At 57.5% G+C, this 16,579-nt stretch overlaps 1 protein-coding gene across 2 annotated transcripts; it reads right to left on the bottom strand.

Annotated features, from left to right (window-relative positions):
• Positions 1-115: 115 nt before the first annotated feature.
• Positions 116-16,238, bottom strand: SLC25A1 (solute carrier family 25 member 1). Of its 2 annotated transcripts, none has more exons than XM_066978866.1 (9): positions 16,211-16,238; positions 3,128-3,235; positions 2,912-3,011; positions 2,620-2,758; positions 2,440-2,524; positions 2,132-2,236; positions 1,805-1,920; positions 1,587-1,660; positions 116-1,401 (listed from the first exon to the last, which is right to left on the bottom strand). In XM_066978866.1, the coding sequence occupies exons 1-9, from the start codon at positions 16,221-16,223 to the stop codon at positions 1,287-1,289; spliced, it is 855 nt and encodes a 284-aa protein (XP_066834967.1). In that variant the 5' UTR covers positions 16,224-16,238; the 3' UTR covers positions 116-1,286. The 2 variants fall into 2 exon arrangements, with proteins under 2 accessions (XP_066834967.1, XP_066834966.1); XM_066978865.1 differs by lacking the exon at positions 16,211-16,238 and adding an exon at positions 11,425-11,583.
• Between the last annotated feature and the right edge of the window lie 341 nt (positions 16,239-16,579).

Below are 16,579 nucleotides of genomic sequence, written 5' to 3'. Positions count from 1 at the left end.
GCCCCCACGTACCGCAGCACCGCGGGGACAGCACGGCACGCGTCCTGCATGCACCCACGGACCCGCAGCGCCAGGGCTGCCCCACGCAGCGCCGCCTGCACACCACCGCAGCCACTAAAGCCAGACTGATTTTATTCAAATTGCGAATGTAAAACAGAATAATAATAATAATAATAAAAAAAAAACAAAACTCACTGGCTTCAAAGCAGAAAGCCCCGGGGGAATCGCTCCCAGGCTTTCCTCTTTCCTCCTTGGCCCTCCCGCACTAGTTTTAAGGCTGTGCTCGGTGCTGACAACACAACAAGGGGAGAGGAGCTCGAGCCCCACGCCCGCTCCCCCAGGGAAAAGTTTTGGCACGAACGCGGAGGGGCCGAGCCCCAGCGCGGGGCAGGGCAAGGCTGCGGCGCGGGTGTTAGTAACGGGTTGGGGTGAAGCTCCGAAAGCTACGGGGTCACCTACGGGGCCGCCTCAGGGAGCGGAACGGGAGGCGGCGGGAGGGCAGGGGGGGAATGTGGAAGAAGGGTTTTGCATCGGAGGTCGCCCCCGGCCGAGGGGATGTGCCAAGGGGCCAAGTCTGAGACGGGGGCTGCGCCTCCTCGCCCCGTCTCTCGCACGCGTCTCAACTGTAAACCACAAGTGGAGGGGGCACCCGGCTCACCCCGGTCCTGTCCCCTGGGTAAGGGAAATTAAGGGCCTGGGCGACTTTGGGTGTTGCCTGCTCAGCACCCCGGGATGAGGGGTACCTGGGGTGGGATGCTGCACCCCGAGCCGCCTGGGAGCCTGGCGCATCCCAAGGGCAGCGCTGGGGCATTGCACCGGCACGGCTCTCAGCAGCCCCAAAAAGAGCTGGTCCCAAGCAGCCAGCAGCTTGAGGGGCTGCAGCTGCTGGCCGCCGGGGCGCTGTGAGGTGCAGAACCAGGGGCCGGGAGGAAGAGGCACCAGGCTCATCCCAACCGGGGAATGGGGCTGGCACATCCCACTGGGACACAAAGCCACCGTGCTCCGGGTGAGCACAGCCTGGGGTGCGGGAGGACAGCTTCCCCCGCCTCCACGGCCATGTTCACGCACAACTAATAATTTAAACTGCTCCACAGCTTGTTCCTATAAATAAAGGCTGCCGGGTTGGCGGAGGAGGGGGGACAGGAGGGCCAGGTGGTGATCCCGGCCTGCAGACACGTGCGGGAGACTTGGGCCCTTGGCGGCAGCAGCTCCGGCCTTGGTCATTGCTCTCCAGCTGCAGCCTCGTGGTGGCGGCGGAGGCGCACGGCCACCCCGGCCCGCGCTGCTCAGTCTGTTTTCCACACCTTGTTGAGGAACTTCACCACCTCGTCGTAGATGACAAAGACGATGGCCACGTCGAGGCAGACGCGGCCCAGGCGAGGCACCGTGCCCTTGTAGAACCTGCCGGGGACAGAGAGGGTGGTGGGTGCGGGTGGGAGCCAAGGGGATGCTCCACAAGTGCCCCCATCGCCCTTCTCCTTCCTCCTGCAGCTGGGTTCTGCCTCACCCAGGCCTGTCCCCCAGCTCGGGCTGACCCCGCTCCCACCCATCTCCAGCCCCAATCCCACACCCGCAGGAGGGCTTACGCTAGGGGTCCCTCATATTTCATGATCTGGTAGGCACAGTCCCAGGTGCTCTTGTACTTGTGCGCTTCCAGCCCCTGCGGGGAGGAAAAAGAAGGGTCAGATGCTGGAGTCAGGGCATCCAGGAGGGATTTAGGGGCGATGCAGAGCTGGAGTGAGTCAGGAGGAACTGACTGGTGGGAACAGTGAGCGCAGGGCATCTTTGTGCCGTGGTGCCGTACCTGCATCCTGGTCTTCACCACGTCTAAGGGTGTGTTGCCGAAGACGCTCGCAGCTCCTGCGAGGGCTCCGAACACCCCTGTGACGAAGGGGTTGATGACTTTGTTGGGATCATCCCCTGGAGAGGAAGAGAGGTTGAGAGGTGGTGACAAAGCCCAGCTCACGGAGAAGGCCGCCAGGTTTGGCTGCCAGCAGGCAGGTGAGGTGGTGCTTCAGCACCAGGACCCTTCGGCCCCTGACAGCCAGGACGCCCTTCCCCTGTTTTTTATCGTGCCCCATCATGAAAGGCTGAGCCGGGGTGGCACTGCGTGGGTACGGGGACGCATTACCTTTGTACCAGTTCTTGAGGGATGTCATGACGAAGAAGCGGATAGCCTGGTTGGATCCTTGCTTGAGGACGGTCGCGGTTAAGCCCTGGTAGGTCCCCTTCAGCCCTGTGGTGAGGGAAGGTGTTAGTGGGGAGTCCCAGCCTCGTCCCAAACCCATCCACCCCGAGGGGGTCCCATGCAGCTCCGCAGCCTCGGGTAGAGACCAGACCTTCCCGCTGACCTCCTCCAAGCCACGGCTCCCAGCCTCTGCCCGTTCCCACAGCACGGGGGTGACCAGGCCCCCCTGTGACTGCTTCCCCGTGACTCACCCTGTTCCCGAACGATCTCCCTGACGCCGTGGAAGAAGCCGCGGTATTTCGGCTTGGGGGAGCACTGGTCATGGATAAACTTCACCTGCGGGGAGACGGCGCGTTGGTGTCAGCCGAGGCGAGGAGGACAGGGGCTCCTCTGGGGAGGAGACAGAAGCCAGGGCCCCTGTCTGTCCCCACCTTGATGGTCTCCATGGGGCACACCACCACCACCGCCTCGGCCACGCCGGCGCCCAGCCCGCAGACGAGGCCCCGCGTGCTGTCCAGCCGGCCCTTCTCGTCTCTCATCTGGTTGCTGAGGAACTCGAACATGCCGAACCTGCGGAGAGGCCGCAGTGACAACCCCGGGGGTGCCCACACACCCTGCCAAGGGATGGGGGGATGCTGAGCCCAAAGCCACCCCCGCTTTGCTGCTGTGAAAATGCCACTGAGCACAGCCCGGGGACCCCCCCGTGGTGCAGGGGACACCTACCTCACGGCGGCCTTGGGGATGGAGCCGTACACCAGCGAGCTGAGGCCCCGGTACAGCCCCCGGATGCCATGGTCACGGACGGTCTGCTTCACGCAGTCCCCTGGGGCAGAGCACAGCGGTGTCACCGTCACCCAACGCGCCAAGGGCCACCATGCTCGCCCCCCCCAAGACCTGCTCGCTGTCCCCCCAGGAAGCCTCCAGGCCCGCCAGCCTCACCGATGCCCTTGTAGCGGGGCGGGTTGGCCTTCTCATCCAGCTGCAGCTGCGTCTTCACATACTCGGTGGGGAATGTAATGCAGATCTCGATCCCTCCGGCGAGGCCACCTGGAAGACAGGAGGGGAAATTTGGGCTGCAGCAGTGCCCTGCCGGCCCCGTACCTCATGGACATGGTGACTGTCTGTCCAGGAAGGGCCAGGTTACCAAAAGCACACAGCGAGCGAGCATTTTCCTTTGGAAACCACCATTTTGGTGCTCTGTGAAACTACTGCTCCCTCAACAACTGGCTGCAGCCCGGAGGCGAGGAGGGGCCATTTATAAACCCAACACAGACAAATGGCATCATGCATACTCCATCCAAACCCCTGCTCTTATCGCGAGGCACGGAGCTTGCCCAGGACCTGCTCACGTACTTCTCCAGCAGCTCAGCACCAGCAGGAGCCCACTCGCAGACGGCACGGTGCCGGCACAGAGGCACAATTATAATCAACCCCCTCCGGCTGCCCTGCCAGGACCCATGCAGAGGAGGCTGCCACATGCTGATTACAGGGGCTGAGGATGTCCCTGCTGCACAGCGCTGCCCAAGGCCACGCCAGCACCACGGGCATCGTCACCATCCTGTGTACTCTGAGCTTTGGGAGCAGCAGCACCGACCCCGGGTGTTTGCACAGGCTGAGGGGGTTTAACCCCAGTTTCGCTGCATGCTGGTGCCTGCTCCTGGCAAAACGCTCTTGCATCTTGGCTCCTCCAGCAGCACTTTGGCTCCCCAGCATGCAGCCCCGCTGGCATGGCCCTGGTTAATGCCACAGGGTGTCCCCAGTAGGGACTGTCCCCTGGGACAGGAGCAGGGTGAGGCATGCAGTGGGTTATTCTGGTCTGCAGCAAAACGCGCAGCCCCCACGCTGCACAGCAGAGCACGGCTCAACTTATCAGCACTCCAACGTGCCCAGCAAGGCGATGCTGATAGAGGACAGCGGCTGCTCCTTGGCTGCAGCTGCGCCCAGGGATGCTGGGAAGCCCAAGCTGGCAGGATGGGAGCTCGGCACCAGCACCAGGAGGGTGCCAAAGTGCAGAGCACATGCTGGTCATGCTGTGCCAGCTCCCAGCGTGGGAGCCAAAGCAGAGCACATTTCCAAAAGCACGGCCCCGCGGTGTCTCAGGCACTGAAGCCAGCAGCTGCCACCTCTGCAGGGCGAAACCTGCGGGGCCAGGGCACCCACAGCCCCCTCTCATCCAGCACAAACACCTCTTATCAGTCCCTGGCATCCCAGCAGGCAACACCCGCAGAGGCACTGAGGGAAACGGCCCCGCTGGGGGCCATCCAAAAGGACTTTCTGAGTGACGCAGGGGGCCAGGAGCATCGTCCCTCACAGGGGACGTGGGGCCAGCCCCAGTACACACAGGGGCCTCTTGTTCTCCTCCTGAGCTCCAGCTCTGCGAGCAGCGATACGAGAGCAGCAGCCCCCGGCACACCAAGCACCGCGCCGCTCCCCACCGCTGCCACGCCGCGGCTGCGGACGCTTCACGAGCTGTCAATATTTGCTCCCACTCGTTCCCCTGGCGCCAGCTGCTGCCCTGGCAGCTCCCGGAGCAGGGAAGCGCCTGAAACAAACCACAGCCCAGGGAACAGCAGTGCCCACGGGCAGGGCAGATGAAGCAACTAGAGGCAGGGGAGGGATGCTGCTGGGAGGCCCAGGCACCGCAGAGCCTCTGCAGCACCCCGGCTGTTTTGGGACAGGACACACAGCTCTGGCAGGCCAGGACAGCGTGGGAACTCTAGGGTTTGGGCAGCCTTTTCCGCCTTTCCTCTGCCTGCAGAGTGGCAGAGCAACACGAGCCTGGCAGGCAGGCAAGCCAAGCAGAGGTCCTGCCCTGCTGTCTCAGCTTCGTCTCCCCACACTCTTTTATTCCAGCAGAAACCTTATTCTATGCAAATAAATCACCCCATCCCCTGCAAGCCAGCCCAGCACCGGGTCCTTCCAACACGCCCTCCCTCGCCGGGGGTGCAGAGGGCCCTGCAACCTGTTTACCCGGACTTTAACCAGCCGCTTCAGCTCTTGCAACACTGCGGAGTCAGCACCAACAGCAGCGACCGCTCAGGGGGTGAAAGAGCAAGCAGGCCAGCGAGAGCCAAGGCTCTCAGCCATTAGCAAGATGAGATGGAGAGAGGACAAGGATGTCCTTCAGGGATGCATCGGGGGGGCTCTGCTGGCGCCGGGGCTTGCTCCCCGCCTGCACTGAGCCTGCAGTCGCTGCCAGCATACCCAGACCCGGTGGAAAGGCAAAGGGGGGCACCCACTGTCAAAATCACGCTTGGCATTACTTCCCTGGAATAAATGTAATTCACTTTTTGGATGGGCCAGGACAGTGTTGGGCCACAGCTCCTGGACACTGCCACGGGGACTTGGCAGGAAGGAAAAAAAGGGCTTTTGGGGACAGCAGGAGGGCGCTGCCCTGCGGCTCGGGCACGAGCATGCACAGCTCATGACGACGCTGGGGTCCCTGTGCACCATTAGCAAGCAGCTCCTCGGGGGCTCTGGGGACACCAGCAGCACTGTCACCAGCCTGTCCCACAGGATGGGTGCTGGGGCCTTGGGAGAAGACCCCCAGCACTGTCAGACCCCGCAAAGCCCCAGCTGGCATCCTCTGCCCTTTCTGGGAGCGAGGCAGGCACCGGGGGCTGTGGTGACGTGCTTTGCTCCTTGGTGCCTGCACGGCTCTGATGAGAAGTAGGCACCTGGAGAGCAATCCCAGCCTCTCCGTTTTAAGGGCAGTTTCCCATGAAAACACACAAGCACCTGATTTCCATACAAAAAGCTCCTCCTGACTTCAGCTTTCACAAGATCCTTTCAGGATGTTACTCCTGAGGCCCTGGCAGCACAGGGCTGACCCACGCCTGGTGCAGGCGGTGCAGCATGTGGGGAACAGCCAGATTTCAGCCCTGCACAGGCCCTGGTACATCGGGGAAGCCGAGTCCCATGCTCCCCCCACGGGAGGCACAGGTCTACGCCACGAGCTGAGGGTCACGGCCCAGGCCACACACCTGGTGCATGCTGTGCCCACGGCTCCTTCCCTCATGAGGGGACTTTGTGCCCTTCCCCGTGAGCCTGGTTAGACTTCAGAACTGGGATAAAAGAACAACAACAAAAAAAAAAAATCAAAGTCCAGCAGGGCGCTATAGATCAGGAATCATGACCACAGCCTGGCAGCTCGTTGTGGCTCCCCGCAGCCCTGGCAGCAGCGAAGCCCCCTGCAATGGCCCCGCTGTGCCAGCCCCTCTGCGCCGTCCGATTTACACAACCAGGCTAAACTGGGTGGTGGAGAAACCCTCCGATGTGTGCAGCAGGGAAACTGGTTCAACGGGCTCCACCCTCCGCTGCTGTGAGCCACGTTGTGCAACGGGCCTGGGAAAGCTGGGCCCCGAGAGCCAGGCCCCGAGAGCCAGGCCCCAAAATCTGGGCCCCAAAAACAAGGCCTGGGCCAGCTCCCCCCGAGGCAATGGCTTTGGCTGGGGCACCAAGCACCTTGCAGACCTCACAGTCCACGTTGGGCCACCTCCTCCTGCAGCACACCCCATAAAGCAACACCTCCACATCCTCCCCTTCGGAGCCCCGTCCTTGGGGAAGGCCGAGGCTGGGCTGCTCCGCAGGTCTCAGCAGCGGTGAGAAGAGGCAGGACTGTGCTCACAGCATGGCCGCTTCCTCGAAACCAGGTTACCTGAGGACTACCCATGGTGTTGTTTGAATGGGGAAAGTGTCCTGCAACAGGTCAGCCCTTCTCAGAAAACATCCGTCCGCTGCCCCAGGGGCCGGGGCCCTGGAAGGTCTCCCATCTGATATGGGCAAGGCCAGTGGGGCGCACTGGGTTTCATCATCTGCATTGGTAAATACACACGTGGGCACTTTCGTCACCGTGACAGGCTATGGACAGGCTGGAGAAAGCCTTATAGCCCTGGGGGCACGCACAGCAGCACAAACACGAAGTGCCTCTGTACCCCGTGTCAGCAAACATCCCCACGCCAACAGCGCTGCAGGCAGTCCTGGGGACTGGGATGGGGGAACCTGTCCCCAGTCTCACTGGAGCTGTCTTGTTTCAACAGGCCGGCCTTTCACAACTTGCTCATTCAGCTCAGTTGCTTCTGAATGGGCCAATATTGTAATAAAACATTTTATAGCGCATCTTAAACTCCTCGGCTGTGAGTATAATGACAAAAGCTGTTTCCCCCTGCTGACAGTCACAGCATTATCTGACTTGGCCCCTGGCTCAACCAGCCCTCGCACCATCCCCCTGTACAGCCCGAGGTCCCAGCTCCATGCTGGTGTCACCAGTGCTGTGAGTAGAGGGGTGACAGCAGCACAGGGTAAACGCTGGCTCCCTGCTCTACCACCCCTCTCCAGATGCTACCTTTAAGCATCTAAAATCTTTCTGAAGACAGGCAGCAGGGAGCTGACATCAGAGCTGGGGGCTGCTGGATGATTCCCCCCACAAGCTCCAGCTGGGCACGGATGATGGAGCACTGCTGGGACCTGGGGACAGTCCCTGCTCCCCAGCTGCCAGCACAGGGGAGCTGTGCTGCACCAGGCACTGGAGCATGGCGAGACAACAGAGACAGCAAAATATCAACTCCTGCTGACAGGGGGGAGACCCAGAGACCCCAGAGGCCAAGCACGGGGTCACCGCTCCCTGCCCGGGCAGGAGCGGGGCCTCACATTGGCATTCACCGCACGAGGCCGCCAGCGACGGGAGACACTGCAACATCCCCGAGCTGTCAGCTCGCGCTGCTGAGTGCCGCTGTGAAGACGGACGGCTCTTTCCCTCCATTTACGTCAGCCCACAGAAAATGGTGCCCTGCAGAACGGCAAGCAGAGCATCGGGCAGGCGGATAGCTCGGCGATGCACGCTCCAAAGGCCTGGGCTGAGCCCCAGCTCACACGGAGCTCACTCAGACCACAGCCGCTGAGCACCTCGGGGTGGTTTCGCAGCCCGGGGGCTGGCGGCCTCCTCCCCACCATGGCCTTGGGGCTGCTTGCAGCTCCCGCAGCAGCTGCACGAGCAGAGGAGCTGGGAGTGAGCAGGACCTGGGCAGGATGACTGCTGCCCTCCAGGAGCGCCCTGGTGGACTGAAGACACTTGGGAAGGAGCCTCCTGTAAGGAGCAGCTTTCACACCCAGACCTGGACTCCTCTTTGGCAGGTATAGCACTTCCTAAGAAAGATTGTATCAAGAGATAAACAAAGAAGAGGAAACTAAAGCTCTAGTTGCTACCTTGCTCTTTACCTGTCCCCGGACTCCCTGCTGAAGGTGCAGCTTTGTGCCCTTCCCTTCCTGCCCGCAGGAGCCCCTCTCCCTCCTGCCCCACTCCAAGGACATGTCGCTGCCATTCCCAGCGGCACTCGACGTTTGCAGCAAACAACAGAGCAGCAGCCGCGACCACTGCCAGCTCCTTCCAAATCAAGCGCCGCGTAGGACAGCATCCAGCAGCGCTGCCTCCCCGGCGAGGCAGGATTACACAGAGGCAGGGACGGCGAGCAGAGGCACCATGCAGGCAGCGGGCGGCTTCTCCGGGGGAGGGAACAGACCCCAGGCTTCAAAGCCAGCTAAAAACGGAGTCAGTCTGTACTTAACTCTGGGCAGGGCAGGCAAAGCCTTTCATCAGGCAGCCACTGCTAACCAGGAGCAAAGTTCTCACGAGCAGCGCAGGGGTGCGGGGCTTTGCCTGCTACCTGGGGGCTCTGACAAACCTCCTGCAGGCTGGCCTCAAGCCCTGCGGTGCCCAAAAGATGAGCTTGGAGAGCTCTGGGTCTGGGTCCTGCCGGCTCTGCAGCCAGCTCTCAGTGAGGGGAACGGCAGCGCCTGGCGCCGCGGGAGGAGCTAGCAGCCCCATGGGCTAAGGCTTTGCTTGGAAGCTGGCAGTGAGGAAAACAAAAGCTTGCTGTGAGGAGGGAGACCTGGCTGGATTCCCTGCTAGCAGCTCACCCAGCAGTGCAGTGCAAGCTGGCCATCTGATCAGCCACAGCCCATGAGAAAGCCATGCCAGCTTCACACCAGATAACAGCCAGCATGTGAGTTAGAAAGAAACACATCATGCCCACTCAGCACAAAGCCTGCACAGTTACCCATCTTTTAACCAAGTTTCAGCATGACAAAGTCACACCAAAGCTGTATGTCACACTTCTGATCCGGTTCCAGGACCCCAGAACAGCTCTGCAATATGGGTTCAGGGCCAGGGGGTGAGGCAGCGGCAGGGATCCGCACCCCTCTCTGACTGCATGTGCTGATGCCTGCAGCACCTCTAAAGCCAAATCCAAGCTGCACCACGCAGGACGGCCAGGCTGCCTTCGTGCGTCCCGGCCACGCGGCGCCAGCAGCGCTCTCAGCAGAGGTGCAGGCGCTGTGGCCGCAGCGAGGTGAACGGCTGCCCTGGCACACAGCAACTGCTTGGACACAGGAGGGCCCATTTGCAAATTAATTTTTAACTTTTTGTTTGTCTGTGGTGACAATGAAGAAGAAGAACTGGCAGCGAGAGCTTCGCTGGCATCCTTTTAGAAGTGCCAGACCCACACTGCTCGGGTCCGGGTGGCGCAAGGGAGCAGAAGGACCCATGGCAGAGGGTCTGGGCTGCGCAGGGTGCAGTAGCAGATGTGCACTCAGAGCAGGATACTTAACACAGCCAGTGCAAGGCAGATGAAGCACAGCGCAGTAGGAATGGTCTCGCCTGAGCGCCTCCAGCTCTCCAAAAAGCAGAGCTCTGGAGGTCACAGGCACGCATCGTGCTGGCAGGGGTCTGGGAATGCCCTCGGGTCAGCGCGGGCACCCCCTGACTGCACCGCACCCCCGAGCAGCCCGGGGCGCAGCGAGTTAACAGCGGCGCTCCAGCACTGCTGTGGTTCTGTAACACAATTAGATGCCACAGAGGCAAGGCTGGACTTCTGCCCATTAACCAATTACTCTGATTTGCTGCCTGCAAGGAGAGGACTAGCATCTCAATAGGGCCCTTCTTCCACCTCCGCAGCCTCACGTGGACCCATGAGGGCTCCTCCGAGTGCAGGCATGTGCAGCGTTGTGCTGGGCTGCACAGCCCAGCGCCTGGCCGAGCCCCTGGGCCCCTTGGTTCAGAGCAGAACAGCTTCCAGGCGTCCTGGCCAGGAAGGGAAGGGCAGGCCCGCTGCAGCCTCCTCCAGCGCACACCACTAAGCCACCTACAGCTGATGATCCCCGATTAGGGACCCACACAGGAGCTGTGGAAGCCTCCTGACGCATGGGTCCAGGCAGCAGTAACCCGACACACTGTGCGTGGGCAGCAAGCTGGGAAAGACTGGGGTTTTTGGGTGGGAGCAAGCAGCCTGTCCTTCGCCATCCTAAACTTGGGTTAAACCCTATTTTAAAGGCCTCTAAATAAAAGGTGTAAGAGCAAGGCTGAGCTAACTCTCCAAGGGGGGTGGTAGTACAGATCCGGAGCCCAAGCAGGCAGCTTGTACCCTCACCGGGATTTTTGCTGGATGAGGCTCCCTTGGCCACGGTTGCACCCCAGTCCTCCAGCCGGGCAGGATGTGACCCGGGGAGGCTCCGGCACCCTTTGCACGCATCCACTTGGGGCAGGGGGCAGCAGGAGGGGAGCGGCCAGGGCTGGGCTCCCGGCACCCAGCCGTGAGGGCAGCCACAGCCTCCCCGGCCAAGCCTCTGCTGGGGGAGGCCAGGGCTCGGCCTCGGCGGGGAGCTGACAGTTGGGCAGAGGAACAAAGGCACGATCGCAGGAGGGGGGGACTCGGCTGGAAAACACAAAAGCGTTACGCCTGCGGATCGGGCGAAGGCTGCGATGGCTCGTTTCAGAGAGAAGGCGCTCGCCTGCGCTCTGGGCACCGTCCCGCAAGAAGACGCCCGGCAGGGGAAGGAGGGAGCCGCGGAGCAGCCCGCAGGCAGCACACCCAGCCTGCCGCCGCCTCGGGCTCCGTCCGGCGCCGGGCTGGGACCGGCCCCAGCGGGAGGCAGCGCCTTGGCTCCCGCCGCGCACCGAGCCCGCCCGGACCCCCGGGGAAGGGCAGGAGAACGGGGATCAGCGCCGGGGGCACCCAGACACCGGGAGGGCGGCTCCGGCGGCGTGCGAGCCCCCGGGGGAGGCGCGGGGGGAGGCTCCCGGGGGCTGCCCCCGGCACCGCACCTCCGGGCGCTGCCCCGGCCCCGCGGCGGGGCGCGGATGCCCACGCTGGCACCGGCGGCGGCGGGCACGCCCCCGGCCTCTTCCCACCGCCCTTTTTCTTCCACCTGCGGCCACCGGGGACCCCCCCTCGCCCCCTTACCCGCCAGGATGGCCTTGCCGGGGTGCGTGAGCTTGGCCTTGCCGGCGGGGGCGGCGGCGGCCAGGCTGCGGGGCGCGGCGGGGGCGGGCATGGCCGCGCTGCTCCGCGGCTCCTGCGCTGCCCGGCGGCGGCCGGGGCCGGGTTTTAGGGCCTCGCCCGCCGAGGGGGCGGCCCCGGCGGCGTCACATCCTCACGGGGCGGGCCGAGCCGAGCCGAGCCGAGCCAGGGCCGGCCCCGCAGCCCGCGGGTGAGTCACTGGGGTGCAGCCTCGGTCCCCCGCCCGCCGGTGCCGCAGACACCTCCCCCGGGGGAGCGTAGGACGGGGCTGGATGTGAAAAGCAGCCCGAGCTGTAATTGCTGGGGGTTCGCAGCGGTACAAGGTGAACGTGGCCCCTGCTGGCCCCGGGGGGTGCTGCTCTACACCCCGCTTTGCCCCCCCGGCGGGGAGCAGAAGGCCGGGCAGTGACCGCAGGGAACGCCCAGCGCTCGGAGTCGGAAGAGAAACCCAACAGGCTGCTCGTCGGGGTGCTCCAGATAAATCCCCGAAGTGAAAAGCTAAGCCACTCCTAAACAAGCAGCTTGCACGAGTTTGGTTCGGCTGTAGGCCTGGGCAGACAGCCTTCCCCGCTCCGTAGCTGAAAGGTGGGTGTACAGAAGCACCAGGGAGAGGAGCCAGGGCGCTTTCCTTCCCGCCTTGGATTTTACAGAAAGGTGGGCTGTTGCAGGGAGGCTCCGGAGGCAGGGAAAGTGCACTGTGCTGCTCCACCGAGGGAACATTTTGTGTAAGAAACCTCCCCCGGCCATGCAAAGTGTGAGCTCCTGTCGAGACTTGCTGCCTGTGTGTTTTGTGAAATGAGTTTTGCCTCAGCAAGGCTCCGCAATCAGGTGGCAGGACCCTGGCTGGGCCTCGGGCGAAGGCTAAGGCCACATCTCCTGAGCACTGCGGCCGTGGCCTTGTGTGCAAACCGCCTGCAGAAGGGCCATTTGGGAAACTGAAGCACCTTTATTCTGCTAGGATTCAGGCATGCACATGAATGCATGCTGGCGCTGCAGAACTCATTCCCAGACATGGCCAGAGGTGTGTGTGGCCTCAGAACAGCTCCGGCAGTCAGAGGCAAGTCCAGCGGGGCGGCCTTGTGGCGATGGCCGTGATGCAGCCTCTGCCTGGCTGGTCTGTGGGACAGCAGCAGGCAGGCCACTCTCCCATACGCACCTGCAATAGAGGCCACTATGACAGGGGACAGAGGCTGCTCCCTGGGGTACAAACCCCATCCCAGGACACCACTCAGTTCTCCTGGAGAAAGTCACCAGTGGGATACAGCTTTGCTTCCAATTATAACACCTGGTAGCTAGAGATCCCTTTCAGTATGAAGAATTATCAAGGCTCCTTTGCTTTACAGGAAGGCCCTTAGCTCCAAACTCTAATGTACTTGACTGTTTCCACTGCCACGTGTGCTACTACATTTCAAAACCCCTGTCAGAAAGACCTTTGCACTCTTTCATCAGTACAACCCCTGCGCCTGCCCCACAGCCTCGCCCTCTACGTGAGTACTGACCACCGGCCACCTATGCAGGCACAGAGCTAGGGGAACTTAACAACACCATGAGGCTTCACCACATGCTTAATAGTAAGCAACCTCAATGGGATTCACAGAGGTGCTTACTTTGCTGAACAGAGAAAGGATTATTCGTATTTAATCACACAGGTTGCAAGCCATCTCAACTTGACCTCCAAGAAGCTGCTAACAACGCTCGTCAGCAGAAAGCCTGAAGGAAAAGAGCATCTGATGAAGATAAGCAACCTCTAAAATACTAGAGGCTGCAAAAAGCATGTTTTAAATCCTGTGACTTACATGAAAGTAAAGATTTGACCAGACTCATATGGTCAAGAACATCTCCTAGGAACTGGGTGATCAAAGCATAAAAGAGCAGCTACTATTACAGACAGGGTATTGAGTCCTTTGTTTTACTGCTCTCAATCCAGGAATTTTCACGGAAACAACCACCTGGCAATCTGAACCCATTTCTACTGCTGGTGTCTGGCACTTGTTTCTGCTGCCATAGAAACAGATATGAGAACTGTTAAATACATAGATGGGTGCTATCGTAGTTCATACACCTCACAGCCGTCCTTTCAGGACCCAACAATCAGAATTGAAAATAACTGCTGAAGATGAAAGCAACATTCATAATTTTTTTGAACACACAAACACTGATTGCAGACAGAGCATCCTGGATTCTAAAAAGCACGTAAACAATGACCACACTTGATCAGCTCCAACTTATTCCTCCCTTGCCCTCACTCACCCTCTCCCAAATTATTTATTTATCACTGGCATAACTTGCATGCACACCATGGTTTTAGAGACCATAAGTGACCAATAACTTTATATTAAATGTCCTTGAATCAGAAAATCTATTCACCTCACTGAATAAACAGCTCTATCATCAGAATTATTACAACTCAAACTACTACAAGTTTTTCCACACATTATTAATTAATTATTATCCACATCGCTTGGGGTCTTACAGTACACTAAGAAACCTTAGCTCCTCTCAGGTTTCCTGACAGAGCAAACAATTCTTTCAGGCGGAACAGATCTTACACATAACAGATTTCAAGGAGAAGCGATCATGTCAGACATTTCTGAGTCAGTGTTTCACCAGCTTTTAGGTATATGCAGAGGGAACCTATGACTGTAAGATAATGCTCTTCCAAAACAACTTGCATGATTCCCACTTGAGTACACATCCAAAAAGAGCTCCTGTTGATACTCAGGAGTATTTACTGAGATCAACAGGACTGATTATCCAGAGAGCCCAACAGAAATCCCTGTGACATTAACATTTCGAGTGGCCCTGACTCAGCTCAGATGATGAGTGAAACCCATGTAGTGCACAAAGCATTTACAGGTTCTCATTCTGCTACCAGACTATGGTCACACTTCCCTCTCAGCATGATATATTACTGAAAAACTACTTTAGTTGACAAACACTGTTTGCTGTTTACTGTAGATGAGACCATTTTCCCTTCCCACCCAAACATCTCCTAACTTCCTGGCGGGAGAACCAGCACTTTGGGAACTTGTGCTCTGCATAATATTGTAGACCTCACTACTGCGGAAAAGAACGTACCAGATGACTTGGCAATTCTTTCCTTTTATAACCATTAGGGGGGAGGAAAAGGAGAAATACATTTTTTTAGACAAAGTTTTTTTTTTTTTTTAAGTCTTAATTATAACCACAGCAGACAGAGAGAAGAAAAAAGATATTTTTCCTTGACTCACTGAACCATGCAGAATGCATGACTGAATAAACTCAAATTTTGACTCAGAATTTTTAAATTCTGACACATAAGAGGAAGACGAGACTTACCCTTCACTGACTGTATTTCAAATTCATATGAACTTAATACTTAAAAGCTGGTGACATTATAGTATCTATTTTAGTTCAGAAGAAAAGTTATCTTTTTTGCTACCTTCCTGAAAGACCTAAAAGTCTCCACACTGAAAGACCTAGACTGAAATATATGCATGCTAACAATTTTGCAGTATTTTATTAGTAAAATGTGAGTCAGGATCTATCATTACCTTTGGAAATATGCCCACAGAAAATACATAGTAATGAAAAACAAGAAAACTATACTAGCAACAAACTCTTTGAAAGCTGAATGCTTGTTGAAGTAGAAGATGTAACAGAATAAAAAGACCCCAAGACCATTAAGCTAGACTGGTACACCTGCAGGTTGCTATAGCAAGTACTAATTCACTCTGCAAACCACAACGTAATTACACACCAGTGTTACAAAGCACTCTTGTGTCGTTAAGCATTTTTCAGCTTTGGGTTCCATTATATTTTATCACAGATTCAAGACGTCCCAGTTTGACCTGGTGGAAAGAAATGAGATCAAAGCACTCTTGGTGTATGCTGTAAAACAACAACAAAAAAATATACTCAGGTTGGAAATAGTGACAAGCCAAACCACTTACAACAGAATGCGAAGGACCAAGAAATATGGGAATAAGTTCTACAGTTAATTAATATGCCCTATCACAAAGTTTTATGCATGCTTTCCAAACTGCTTATTATGGAAACCCGGTATATATAGTGCTACTTGTTCTGAGATTTGCAAGTTATATAGCCTCAGTTTTTTTCAGTGCAAATTTGATCCACTGGCATGCTGTTTTAATCACACTAAAAGTTTCTCAGTGGCCAGGCAGGTTCTAGCCTGCCAATTAAAATGTCACACATACAAGCATTATCTAACTATGCAGCAGTTTAAGAATCAGCTTTGCCTGAATATATCTACCATATGTGCCCAAGTACAAAAGATACCCACACATCTAAGCCAGTGGACATCAGACAACAAAAAATTTACTTCCCAGTTTTATAGTTGAAGAAACAGAAGCTTTTTATGCTTCTGAATAACAGTTGCTGGTTTTGCTAGGGAAAAAAAATAGTTTTCTCATTTTATGCAACCTTACTAATGGATCCATGTCATGCTAAGTGCCAGTTTTCAGCATTGCAGTTGCTTAAAAAAGGAGCTATTAAATCAGAACTAAGTTTTGGAACCTTACAGTCACTACTTCTTCTATCACCCCCCAAACTGGTACCTACTTGAACAGGCTTTATCCACTCATAATTTTTATTTTTCAAGCAACAAAGCCACTTAGGAGCTTTTTCTTCTGCTATGCTACCATTTAATTGCATATCCCTTAAAAGAGGGGTGAGGAATAGAAGCCTGGTAAAACACCAGAACTTAATGTAGGCAAGAAGCAGCACTTACCCCAGCAACACATTCCTCCTGAGCTTACAGGGTCGGCTCATCTGGCTCAACAGAGCAGACAGCAGCAGCTACACGAGAATTCTGCTTCCAACAGCAGCTTAGACGTTCTTCCTTCCCTCCCCGTTCACTTGGTGTTTATACCAAAAGAAACCAATAACATTTGAAGATGTGAGGGAGCAAACAATAGTGGTAAGGAGCTCAAGTGCTAGCTCAGAATGAGCAGCTGAACACAGGCCAGAATTTTATGCCAAGATCAGCACATGTCCCTGCAAACATTTTTTGAGAGGTTCATTTCCACCTAGCTCACAAGACATTCAAGTGGCTGCACAGCAGTGCTTGTCAAATCTGATGCCAGACCTGTAGTTGCCC

The sequence above is a fragment of the Anser cygnoides genome, chromosome 17 (assembly GCF_040182565.1).
Source record: "Anser cygnoides isolate HZ-2024a breed goose chromosome 17, Taihu_goose_T2T_genome, whole genome shotgun sequence".
Taxonomy (NCBI): Eukaryota; Metazoa; Chordata; class Aves; order Anseriformes; family Anatidae; genus Anser; species Anser cygnoides.
Note: the sequence above shows the minus strand (reverse complement) of the source record. Positions and strands in the feature narration are given on the sequence as shown.

Excerpts from the sequence above, each read along its gene's own strand:
- SLC25A1 (XM_066978865.1), bottom strand. The coding sequence starts at position 11,515 with ATGCCCGCCCCCGCCGCGCCCCGCAGCCTGGCCGCCGCCGCCCCCGCC. Across the intron at positions 1,661-1,804 it reads TGGTGAAGACCAGGATGCAG|GGGCTGGAAGCGCACAAGTA; the intron begins GTACGGCACCAC and ends TCCTCCCCGCAG. Across the intron at positions 1,402-1,586 it reads AAATATGAGGGACCCCTAGC|GTTCTACAAGGGCACGGTGC; the intron begins GTAAGCCCTCCT and ends TGTCCCCGGCAG.